This window comes from Octodon degus, unplaced genomic scaffold (genome assembly GCF_000260255.1).
Source record: "Octodon degus isolate 3935 unplaced genomic scaffold, OctDeg1.0 scaffold00166, whole genome shotgun sequence".
Taxonomy (NCBI): Eukaryota; Metazoa; Chordata; class Mammalia; order Rodentia; family Octodontidae; genus Octodon; species Octodon degus.
Genome location: NW_004524742.1, coordinates 4,435,847 through 4,448,356, shown reverse-complemented (window position 1 = coordinate 4,448,356; position 12,510 = coordinate 4,435,847). Strand labels below are relative to the sequence as shown.

Genomic DNA, 12,510 nt, shown 5'->3' with positions numbered 1-12,510 from the left:
CTCTGTCCGCATCTGTATTTCCTAGCTTAGTGTTCGTAGTAAGTGGTAGATCTGCTTCACAGATAGCGAAAGGCTCGGCCACTGCAACTTGTCAGTGACACACCATGAGAGCATTTTGCTCTGTGCATGAGCACCATTCTGTCTTACTACTCTGTACTTTGTGCAGGTTCCTTCTAAAGAAAGAAATTTAAGCTTTTTCAGTTGCCTCTCCCTTTAAAGTTCTTTCCCAAATATTCACAGAATAAGTTCTTCAGATCTTCTATAAGTGTCACCTCCTCCACAGATACTCCCTTGATCACCCTGTCGAACGCCATACATTTCTCTATTTTACGTACTTTCAAATATATTGGTATCTGAAATTATCTATCTTTGATTTCCTGCCCCCTACTTCTAGACACCAGTGTCATGAGGTCACTGTGCTTGGAATGTCCAGCGTACTTCTGACATACCTATTCCATGTGACCCAGGGCACACACAGCAAATACTTCTTCCAAGGCTGGCTGGGTGACTAAGACAATGTAATTTCCCGAGCCCAGCCTTGTGTCTTGTCCAGACCTTTCTAGGCATTTTTTTCTGCTACCACCAAGCTGGAATAAAGCCTGTTAGACCATGTGTTTGGGATCCAGGCTGATCAACTTTGAAAAACCAAACATTTGCTCTCTAGGAAAGGAGCAGATCATTTGCTTTCTCCTTAGTGAAGATTGAGTTAAGTTTGTGATTCATTTTACTGAACTATGTGATTAGTTTAAAAACAAATATTTCTTAAAAAAATTATTTTTAGAATTCTACTTTTTCTACCTTCATGTTGGCTGATCTTTTTAGGAAAATGTTAAGATTTATATAAAATAGGCTTTACTCTTGTATGCTTTTGTTTTTTATAGAGTGTAAGATATTTTTAGGGGTCGGGGAGACAGCTCAGTGGCATAATCGTTTGCTTGGCATATGCGAGGTCCTGAGTTCAATCCCTAGCACCATAAGGGAAAAAAAGCTAAAGTGTAAGATACTTTAGAATGTATGATCTACACAATAAATTAGTAAATGTATATTATCTCCACATACAAAACACTAGTTCTAATAAGGTGAATTCTTTAAAGCTTTTCTCTAACTACATTTTTATTTGGTGGCTTCTGATTGGCCTTTTTAGAAGAGCAATTTTATTTTGTCTTTGACGTCTGAGATGCCTTACTTTGTCACTAGCATATAAACTTCTCACTATCCACATATCTAGGAGTAGTTTGCTGTTTAACTTCTCAGATAAAGTGGCCTGCAAATAAATTTTCATTTCAACATTTCTCAGTGTTCTATGAAATGACATGATTTTGGCTCAGTTAATTAACTTATTAAGCTTGTAAAAGATCTCCTATTATTCTAAACTACAGAAGAAGCAAAACAATGCAGAAGCAACCTGCTCTTTGCCGAGATACTTATTTTGTCCAAAGCCTTGCCATTGCAGTAATGAAAAGCACAATAGCTGAGGAACAAAATTTTTAAGACATTCTAAATATCACCAGTTGGTTTAATAAAATTAATTAGCTTGCCACAGAGAAAATTTACTAGCATGCTAGTTAATTTCACAGTGTAAAGTCAGGGAAGGGAGGTAGGATTGAGGGAGAAAACCTTATTAGTTTTAAATAATTATTTAAAGATGTGGGCCTGCCGATTTCAAACACTTTGATACCCAAATCCATGAAGGCTTTAAAATCTCAGCCTTTGTATCCCAGCATACATGGGAAAGAACCTCTCCAGATAAAATCATGAGTGTATTACTTAACAGCTAAATGACTCATTTAAGATACATAGCAAGAAGCTGAATCATAATAAAACCATGGGAATAAGAACTTGCCTTAAGACTGACTCAGGGGAGGTTTCTATAATCTTAATTTGCCATTGATGCCATTATTGGTCTTTCTTGTCTTTTTAATCCAAACAAGATGTTTGCAGTGGCCATGGAAAGGTGCCCAAAATGACATGCCTGAATTCATTTAATTTGCCAACATTGTCTTTTTTCTTTTTCTTTTCTGGTAATGGTCAAGAGTCAGTTCTGGTGCATTAGGTGCTAAATCTCTTCAATTACCAGCCGGGAAGAAAGATTTAAAATTGTGCTTCAAACCTACAAACTGATTTGGTTTTAAAACACAAACACTTCCCCTGTGGAGCCTAAATTAAACCATAGAAACGACCAGTGGCTAGAAACTAAATGAGCCAGAGCCCAGGCTTGGCCAGTGATAGAAACCACTTTTGGTTTCTTTCATTTGCGCCCCCTGGTGAGAAAGGAAGGGGAGCAGGGATAAGCTGAAAGTCACAGCCTGCGCAGGAAAGCGCAGTCCTGCAAGGCTGGGGTGGAGTGATTGTTGGCACAGGGAGCTGATCAAATCCCTGATCTTTTTTTCTTTTTTTTGGCAGCCATTTTTAATGTGGATGACTCTGTGGTTGATCTGGAGACTCTAGAGGCCTTATATGAAAACGTAAGTGTCAAAGACATACAATGCTGGAGGTTCCATGTTTTCCATGTAAAAGTCACTGCATCATTCATGTTCTTCGGCAGTAAGGATTTTGATGTAGCAGGAGAAGGAAGGCACCGAGATGCAAGCATGGGTGGGAGGAGCATAGGCCCCTAACTCTCGCATGGTATTGGAGTGAGTAGAGCTCATCACACATCTCCACAGTACAGTGATGAGGGGGGCACACGTGTGTCCTGGAGCTGAGCTTTATTGCTTGCTGACGGAGTAAATGAAAGTAAGCTACCTGTTGGATGTTGGCACACACCAGTGTCTTCCTCTGAGGAATAAGAATGTTATTACCAGCTTCTATGATTATTCTTAGTCCAAAATGAGCTGATGGTGCTGAATGTGGGAAACAGTGGGACAGAGGAGTGTGTTTTGAGTTTAGAGACAATCTAAGGTCTGAGCTCCCGCTCTGCCTTTGCTTGCGGCATGATCTTGGGCCCATCGCTTAAACTGTTTAATCTACTTGATCATAACAATATAAATTATAGTGAGACTCTACCTGTCATCTTGATACCATGAATGAATTTAATATGTACAGCAATAGCACTGTATTTTGCAAGTAAATAGCACTGTACATGTATAAGTTTTCTGATTTGAATTATGGAAATAACCAGGAGATTCTGCAGGGTATCTGAAGGGCATGACACTGGACAGTCATAATTCTAGTGACTTTTAACTCTGCACTGATTATTAGGATATAGAGATATAGATTGAACTAGAGTCTCTAGAGGAATGGTATTTCCCAGGAAGTTGCCTTGGGGCTCTGTGATATGCTGTGCTTACTCTGTGGAAGGATGTTTCATTTAAATTTCCATAGTCTAACATTGTATGCCGTGTGGAGTTGTCAAGTTCACTATTCATCTTCGTGTTATGTATATCAGAGGCTACTTAGTGCAGCTAAGTAGGAACTTCCCACTGTTTCTGTCAATAAGACTTTAATTAATAAACCCAAAGGCACACAAATAGCAGATTATCAGGAAGTAGTTATGTGTCTGTTGAGCCCATGGAGGACAGAGTGGTATAGTGGGAGAAACGGGAGTTCTGAGTCAGAAGCCCTATACCAGTAAGTTTTTGCAAGCTGCAGTAGGATTATCTGTAAAATGAGGATAATGGGTGTTCAAGGACTGTGTCAAAGGCGGCGAACCTTCCAGACGCTTCCCGTTGTTTCCATGAGCTTAGGACTGTGTGACTGCTGCTTGTTAGCACACAGTAGAAGAAAGCTGTGCACAAATGAAACAAACAGTTGGATAAACTGAGAGAGTATGTGGCCAAGGGCAAGAATAAGTTCTACAAATGAGAATTTATGAAATTTAGAAAAAGGGGAAATGCTGACTACAAAAATAGGGTGGGAAGCCTGTATGAATTAGAAGCACTCTTCAGGGGAAGGAAGCAAACACTGAGGACAACAGGCCCAGATCTGCTTATAGGAGACTCAAAAGTAACAATCAAATGTCCTGAGTTCTGTGTCTGGCTGACTGCCTCCTTCGTCAGTGATTCTCAACTGTAGTGTATATCAGAATGACCTAGAGCGTTGGCTGGGCCAAACTCCTGCACTTCCTCTTATTTGGATGAGGTCAATAATTTGCACTTCTAACAAGGGGTAAGTGATGCTAATCGTGCTGGTGAAGGGACCACATGGAGACCTCCTACCTTAGATAGACTCTTATTACTCATATTTTGGTGTTTTGTGTTATTTTTTCATTTCAATACAGAGAGCCCAAGAAGATGAACTGGTTAAAATAAGAAAGTATTATGAAACATCCAAAGAAGAGGAATTGAAGCTGCTCGATAAACCTGAACAGTAAGTATACTTGAACACTTCTCTGCTAGGCAAAAAGGTGATACAACATCTAGATTCTCTGGTTTGACTGTCCAAGGCTGAATTGTGCAGTGAGCTAAATTACAGTTCCATCATTCTTGTGACCCATTACGTACAGAATGACCCGGCTGCCGGGAAAGCAGCAAAGAGATTTGTGTTGCTGGATGACAGTAGGTTTCACGCACACCCCCACGTTTTTCTTCTTTCTCATTCTAGCAACTTGTTAATTCCTCCTAGACTAAACATTTTAGCCAAAAGGGTATCTGAGGAAGGAAGAAGGCATTACTCTGTTTAGGTTTTTGCTGATGCAGTGAAAAAAATGATATCAGATTCACAGAATTCAAACTGATTTTCTTAAATGCCATATTGTGTAAATGTGGGCTCAGTGCACCAGTGTTGCCACAGACTTTTCTGCTGGCTCTGTCCAAGTTAGATGTGACTGTCTTCATCCCACTCTGCAGAGCCTTGCTCCTCTCTCCACCCACTGTCTAGAGCTGTTTGCTCTGTGCTTCAGAATGTTGTTGCACATGCTCTGAAAACCTGGAGCTGTGTCATATGACTGAGTGACTCTTAGCCTTGACGTGGCCTCTGCAGCCATGGAGCTCCAAACAGTGGCTCAGGGCCTCAGATTTTGGAGCTGCAGAATGGGTTCCAAGGGGAGAGCTACATTTCCCTTATTGCTCTCTTGAGTCTTCCTGTCCTATTCAGGCCAGCCTAGTAACAATTGTAGAACACAAGTAGGAAGTGATGTGATTAGATTTAGTGTAACAAGTCCCCTACAGACATCCAAGTGGCTACAGCTTGGACTGCAGCCTCCCTGTCTTGTGCTTGAGTCCTCTGGGGTGTCTGGATTTTCAGGCCCAGAAAAGCATCACTATACACGAGTGGAGTGTGGATAGGAGAGATGTCTAATTTTACCTAGTTACTGAAAAAAAAATCTTGGTGACTTGTAAAACTTACATGACTTTGTCCCTTGGGGCATTTGTGGCATGACCCCCTTCCTCCAGAAATAGTTCACCAAGCCCAAGAATATTGTGAATGCATTCCAGTGGGAATCACAGCCCTTCTACTCCTCCATTTCCACTGCCTTCCTCTCTCACCAGCTCCCAGTCCAGCTGATCCTGTAGCTTCTCCCAAGCCATGCTCTCTGTATTAGCAGTTCATTCCTGGTAAACTGCTAATGACTAAAAGTTAAATGGTTAATGATACAAAATTTAGATATTCACAAGGGCATATGAGGTACCGAGGTAGGACTCGCCTAGCATTAGATAGCACTAGTTATGCCACAATGTGTGGTGAGTGTGACTCTGAGCCTGGAGTAGGCAAACCTTTCCTATAAAGAATGAGGTAGTATGTGTTCTAGGCTTTGTGAGTCCGCAGAGTTATCATAAGTACTCAGCTCAGCTGTTGTAGTGCAGAAGTAACAGATAGATAGTTCATAGGCAGGTAGACATGGCTGTGCTTGAATACAATTCTCTTTAGGAATGTTGAAATTTGAATTTCACATCATGTTCACATCATGAGCTGTTATCCTTTTATTGAAAACTTTTCAATCATTTGAAAACATAAAAGCCATTCTTCATGGTGCATATTGAAATAAAGGGCTAGTGGCTATAACAGTACAGTATATGGGCTATAGCTAGCACTATTATATAGCAATAGCATACAGACTATAATTTGCCAAATCCTTTCGCATTCAACGAAAGCTTCTCCAAGCTCTGGGAGTAGCTGCCTGGGGAGAAGGAACAGCCAGGAAGTGACTGGTTCTTCTATGGGAAGCAGTTCCCTGTTCTTCCACACCACTAGCTCCTCACATTATTGCTAGGATATAGGACAGTGCTGACAGGTAATTAAAAGATAGCTTGTCATTCCCTTTTCCCCCCACTGATGATCTAACTAGAAAAGTTTGTCAGTGGTCTTTGTGGTGGCTTTCTGCACACTCCCAGCTGTTGCTCACCACAGGGAGGACTGTCATGCCATCCTGCTAGTGTGATTGGGCTCAGGCTTGAAGGGTGAGGCATGGAGAGGTGAGGGCCCTGGGCCTGAGTGACCTTCCCCGTTACTCTTGCCTTCTTGAACAATTCAGCATTTGTTTCCTTTGTGGAAGAAATCTCTGGAAACTTATTTGCCATTTACTCTAAGTGAGTGGGCTATAAGCATGTTTTACATACTGGAAAATATGAATCATTTATAGTTGAGCATTGCAATTTTTCCTAAGAGTCTTGTGGTGCCCAGTCCTGTAAATCAGGCTGGCCTCATCACTCACCTCATCAACTCCCTTACACCCTGGTGCCAGATTTGGAAAACTGTTTGACTCAGAGATGTCATCTGCTTGGGACCATGCTGTCTGGGAACCACACCCTCTAGGAATGGCCCTTGACCCCTGCTGTCCTGCCTTGAGATGGTAGCGAGGTGGCAAGGCTCTCTGGTCAGATGTATGCCTGCCATGGGCTCAAGTAGGGATGCCCCCTGGCATTTCTCCTAGGATCTTCTCTACCTTGGACTCCCCTAAACATGGATTCAGTAGTATTTCTGCCTAGAAAGTATAGGCTACAACAAGAAAACATACTATGTATGCAACCCCTGTGTGCACACGCACTTTAAATAATGTTGGTGAGAAATTTAGTGGCTGATGATAAACAGCATAGCGTTCTTCCGGTTGAGTTACTACTGTGGGTGTGTAGGGTACATGGTGTGAGGCACAGAACTTTTTTTGCTTATACATGTACACTAAAGCTTTAAACCTTTCTTGAAAATAAGACTCCATTGGAGAAAGAAGGAAAGATCTCTCATTTGTGGATTCTTTATTCTTCTCTGATGGAAAAAACCTGTAATGCTTCACTAACCTGAAAGGAAATTGATCTATGGATATTTGTAAATATCAAGCCCAGTATTCAAGACTATATGCCTGGGGATATGTAGAAGGTTTCCTACCCATGGCTATTTATGTAGAGCATGAAACACAGTTGGGGTGGGGGACATTTATCAGACACTTGCTTTGCTTAGCTTTGAAAGTAGCCTGTTTAAGCACTGTATTGCTTTTCCTCAAGCCTTTCAATGGCTTGACTTGAGGTTGTTGTTTTTTTTTTTTTCTTCAACAAAAAATGACTTAAAACTTTTTTTCCTCAAATTTTCTTCCCAGTATTTCATATTTTCACATTCTACCAAATGTATCCAAGCTAAAAACTTACAGGCCATCCTGGACTCTTCTTGGCATCCATGGGAAGTTTAGTACGTTAGTTGCTGAAGAAAGCACACCTGGGGGGATTAGGCAGTTACCAGAGTCATGCTGCCTTAGGGGCTGTCATGTCCATTGCTTCTGTCCTTTTGAGAAAGGCCATCTTACCTGCTGTCTTGGAGGATTACAGCAATACCCAACAGCTCTGCGAGTCTTGAACTTGCTTCCATCTCCACTCAGCCACCCCACTATCACATTGGTTGTCTCAAATGAAAAGATTCTTTATTTAAAATATTTTATTCATCATAAAAAGCTCAAGTCTTTGTTTTAGAACACAGAACTCCATGGTAGCATCTGACTTCTGCTCAGGTCCCCCTAGATGTCATTCAACCTATCTTGGCTTCCGTGGCAGCTTCTTACACCCATGTACAAGCCTGATGGACCTCCAGGAAGCTCAGTCCATCTCAGTTGCCCATAGTCTCAAGTCAGTGCCCTATAGTGGCTTCTCATCATTGACGGAACTTGTCACACTTCACAGTAATTATTGATTTACTTCCCATGAGGTACAGAAGGAATTGCATGCAAATTAAATCCCATTTCCAACTTTTAGTGTGAAGCCTGACACTGTAAATGCTTCACAGATGCCTAAAGGACTGAGTGACACTCTCAATGGCTGAGGCACTTGTACTAATTGTCAGTGGCATGGTTCTATTCAAAAGGAATGTAAAACCCCTCAACTTTCCCTCTCCCCTTTGACTCTGTACCTTGTTCCAAACTCTTCACCACATAGACGGTACTGGGACTTCTACCTTATCTGAGAGCCTTCCCAGTGACAGTTTAAATCCCAGCACAGGGGGCTGGGGAGATGGCTTAGTGGAATAAGCGCTTCCCTGGCAAGTGCCAGGGCATGAGTTCAATCCCTGGTTCTGCCAATAAAATAAAATAAATCCCAGTACAGTTTTAAAGAGCCTTGAGTTTTTTCTTTTTCCTGCGTAGTGTAAATTAATGAGCCTACGGTCTTGTTTCCTCCTTTTGGACTGATGCTCCTCTTTGAGATGTTATTTTCATCTGTCATTGGCTGCTTTACACCTCTGGATGGATCATTTGAGGGGTTGATCTGTTTATTCCCCCAGGGTGGTCTGTTAAACTGTTTCATTATGTGTTCATTTTAAGCAGGACAAGTGCATATTCTAAGGATCTAGATTCTACTTGGAAAATGCTGTCCTGTGTCATATTATGAAGTTAGCCCTCAGCATTTGATTAAATAAATATTCCCATAGGCATCACAGAACCAAAGGCTGCTATGCCTATGAGGTTTCCAATTTTCATATCTCTGTGTACAATGATGATATTCTTGATGTTAATCATGATAAATATATCAATTGTTTCATAATGTTATATTGTATTTATGAAGAAACAATTTACAGTGTAATTTTTTCAATTTGTTCCAATTCAGAATTCCTGATTTTATATTTCATCATAGAATTTTTCACAAAAATCATAGATCTAAAACATTAAAACAGGAGTGTATTTTTGTTTATGGTTCTTCCTTGCTTCAACTCAATACTATTTTTAAAATGTAGAGGAGAGGATTATTACCTAGTTACAGAATAACTTAGAAAAACAGCTGATAATTAGAAATTAAAAACCAAATTTTGGGAAACAGCCAAATATCTCAGTGGATTAAAGTGCCTGCTTAGGGAGACGCAGGGGCTGGAAGTTCAATCTCTAGGCCTGCTGAACTGGCCCCATCGCCAGTGTGTGCTGAGATGGCAGTTGAGACCAGGTGTGGTGACATGAGCCTGTAATCCCAGCACTTGGGAGGCTGTAAACAGGAGGATCACTATGAGTCCTATCTACACAGTGAGATGCTGTAGGCCCTGTCCTAAAATAAAAAAAAAAAATCCAAATTTCCCAAAAGATGCAGAAGGCAGAGACTATTAGGCAAGAAAGTCTTAGGGAAGTCAGGAAAGATGTGCTCTAGTTTGCTCTTCTGTAGATGTGTTCTTGCTGAAAGATTGCAAAATATCAAGGTAATGATGTCATGAGCTCGTGAAGACTTTCAGAAATGTCAGTTAATCATAATTTCTACTCCAAAATGAAATTAAAAGCTGTTAGTGGATTTTCTCCTTTTCTGCATTCTTAGCCAGCTGTTTCCATCCATCTTGGTTTATACCCTTTCCTCTGTTGTTGGACTGAAGAGTGTGTAGCTCTTCCAGCTTAATTTTGCAAAGGACATCAGTGCCCAGCTGCTCAGACAGTGAGCTACTGTGTGTAGGTTGGTGCTCACCTTTAGCTTTTAGCATATTTTGAAAAGAAACTGTAGGTTGTCTACTTACGGAGCACATACCTCGTTCTGAGCACTGAACCGTGAAATGTGTCTGTGTGTAAGCTGGTGTGAAAAGTCAGCAAATGTGTGGAGAAGCTGCTCATTACAGATGTTTATGCCATTGTGCAAAAGTGGAGCAAATGCAATCCAAAATGAGAATTTTATAATTTAATTGCAGGTATTTCCTGCAATCTTCTTGCTTAGCTTGTGTTAATGTGCCTCTAGCAAACACTGCATTGCAGGGAAGTCATTTCTCATATGGTCTCTCCATGCGGGTTCAGCCTCTTGTTTACAGAGCAGGAAATAGATCATTTTAACATTCTTGCACTAATGTATTATATGCACTGTGCGTTTGTTCAGTATCATAGAAACCAGGAAACGGTGATTCTGTTGTCCGAAGTCGAACATAAACTGTAGGGAGTTTTTGAATCAGCCTATCCAATACCTTTGATACTTGTTAATTAGAAATGTTCTCATAATGGATTTTTATAGGCTGTCTTTATTATTTTTATGGCTAAACATAAAGTTTCACTTTCACCTTTGCAGATTTTTGCATGAGTTAGCCCAGATCCCTAATTTTGCTGAGCGTGCCCAGTGCATCATCTTCAGGTCTGTCTTTTCTGAAGGTGTCACATCTCTGCACCTGAAGGTAGAGATTGTCACACGTGCCTCGAAGGTAAGATTGCTACACAAAGTTTGAAAGAGTACTCTTATATTTCTTGGGATAAAGGAGGAAGTTGGAAATGAGAGAAACCATCAAATGCCTCACAGAAAACCTCTTGGGATTCAGAATGTGTCCTTTTCCTAAGGGCAAATATGATAGCTGTCCTGCCTCTGTGTATGTGTGAGTGCATGTGTGTGCATGTGTATGTATTCATGTACATGCATGTGTGTGCCTGCATGTGCATACATGTGTGTATATGTGTGTGTGCATGCACACGCACATATGTGGAAGAGAGCAGGGGAGAAAGAGGTGCAGATTAATTAAGAAAGGAGGAGGAAAAATTATACTTCTACAGATTTCTTCTAAACAATTTATGAGTATCTTGAAGCGTATAGACTGTATACTACAAAACCAATCTGAATAGCATGTTTTGTTTCTTGCTTGTCTTCCCAAATTCTAAGGCTGTTTTTCTTGAGAATAATTTGCTTGATTACCTGAAATGTGTCTCCTGTGTTAAATCAAAGAGCCTAGAAATGATTGTTCGTGATAACTAGAGATTGGCACATATGGTGTGCAATCCGAAGTCTTCCCCTTGGCCTTTTTGATAAAATGACCCATATTCTGAAGAATGTGGCATTCTTCTCCACAAATGCTGTAGTACTTCATCACCTTTCTGGAGGCTTGTTTTCTACCTCTTAGATATGAGATGTCAACAAATACAGTATAAATATTACCAACAGATAGCATAATCCTACAAATAATACCTAAATTAAAGAATACAAATCTGACTGAAGTTGAATTTTGTTTTCTTTTTTTATCCTAAAATAAAAGAAAATAAAGTCAGCTAATTCTACAAAAAATATTTTCTATTTGAGAATTTGCACTTGAAGAAATAAGTAAGAGGGAAAAAAATCAATGTGATAGAGAGTTCAAGAAAACCCCTAGCAACCCAATACTGTAAAAGTCAATAGACATAGAGCAAACACTTACACATCATTTGTGGCCTTGACATGCATTATTATAATTTGTTTCTGAAAATTATACCTGCTATTATGTCTACTGTATATCCAACTCTACTCTATATTGATGTATAGATCTAAAACTCTCTTTCTACTTAAAAGCCATTAAGGCTATGCCTAAATATACCAGTTTCCTTTCATCAAATTATAAACATTTTAAAGTGCTAAATATAAAAGAGGCAAAAAAGGAAACAGAAACACAAAGATTTAATCGTCACCACTAGATCATGTACTAGTCATAATTTTGTTGCACAGGTAGAGAGTGATGGCTATTTTTTAGGACACATGTGGCCATGTAAAGTATACTGTTTGATTCACTACCTATTAGTCCAGTTGATTAAAAGATACCAAAGAGTCTGTTTGGTTACTCAATAAGTAGCTGTTGAATGAGCCTGGGCATGTTAGGAGTTAAGACCACAATAATCTGTATTTGCTATCACAGGGCTTGCTGCACATGAAGAGTGTGAAAGATATCTTAGCTATCATTCTGGCTTTTGGAAATTACATGAACGGAGGAAATAGGACTCGGGGTCAAGCAGATGGATATAGTTTAGAAATCCTGCCCAAACTCAAGGACGTCAAAAGTCGGGTATTTATTTTTCTTAATGAGTTTCTGTGTGTGCTCTGCCATTTTTTTCCTTCTATATTTTAATTTTTAAAACAATGGTATTCCAGATCATTCCACTTATGTCTATCTTTCTTCTAGCAATAATCATTAATTTAGTAGCATTCCTTTTTTCTTTGGGTTTTTTTGGCTGCTGGATACAGATAGGTTTTTCTTGTTAGATTTACTTTTCAGTGACACAGTCCCCAATACGTGATTAAATACACAGAGAGATGACAGCATACAATGCTGGAGTCTGCTTCAGCTTATTGTTGGCTGCTTATAACTTACTCTCTTGAGTGGGAGGACTGCTGAGTCACCAGTTGAGCTTAGCATTTGAATTATTCTTTTGTCCCAACAATTGGTTTGAGGTCTACTGTCAAACTCTCC

General features: G+C 40.1%; 1 protein-coding gene across 1 annotated transcript in view; it reads left to right on the top strand.

Moving 5' to 3' along the window:
• LOC101571550 (formin) overlaps window positions 1–12,510 on the top strand; it is a 314,401-nt gene that overhangs the window by 149,512 nt on the left and 152,379 nt on the right. The window contains exons 7-10 of the mRNA XM_004643140.2: window positions 2,404–2,465; window positions 4,220–4,308; window positions 10,380–10,509; window positions 11,959–12,105. Of these exons, the coding sequence (XP_004643197.1) occupies window positions 2,404–2,465; window positions 4,220–4,308; window positions 10,380–10,509; window positions 11,959–12,105 (428 nt within the window). The remainder of the gene's footprint in view (window positions 1–2,403; window positions 2,466–4,219; window positions 4,309–10,379; window positions 10,510–11,958; window positions 12,106–12,510) is intronic.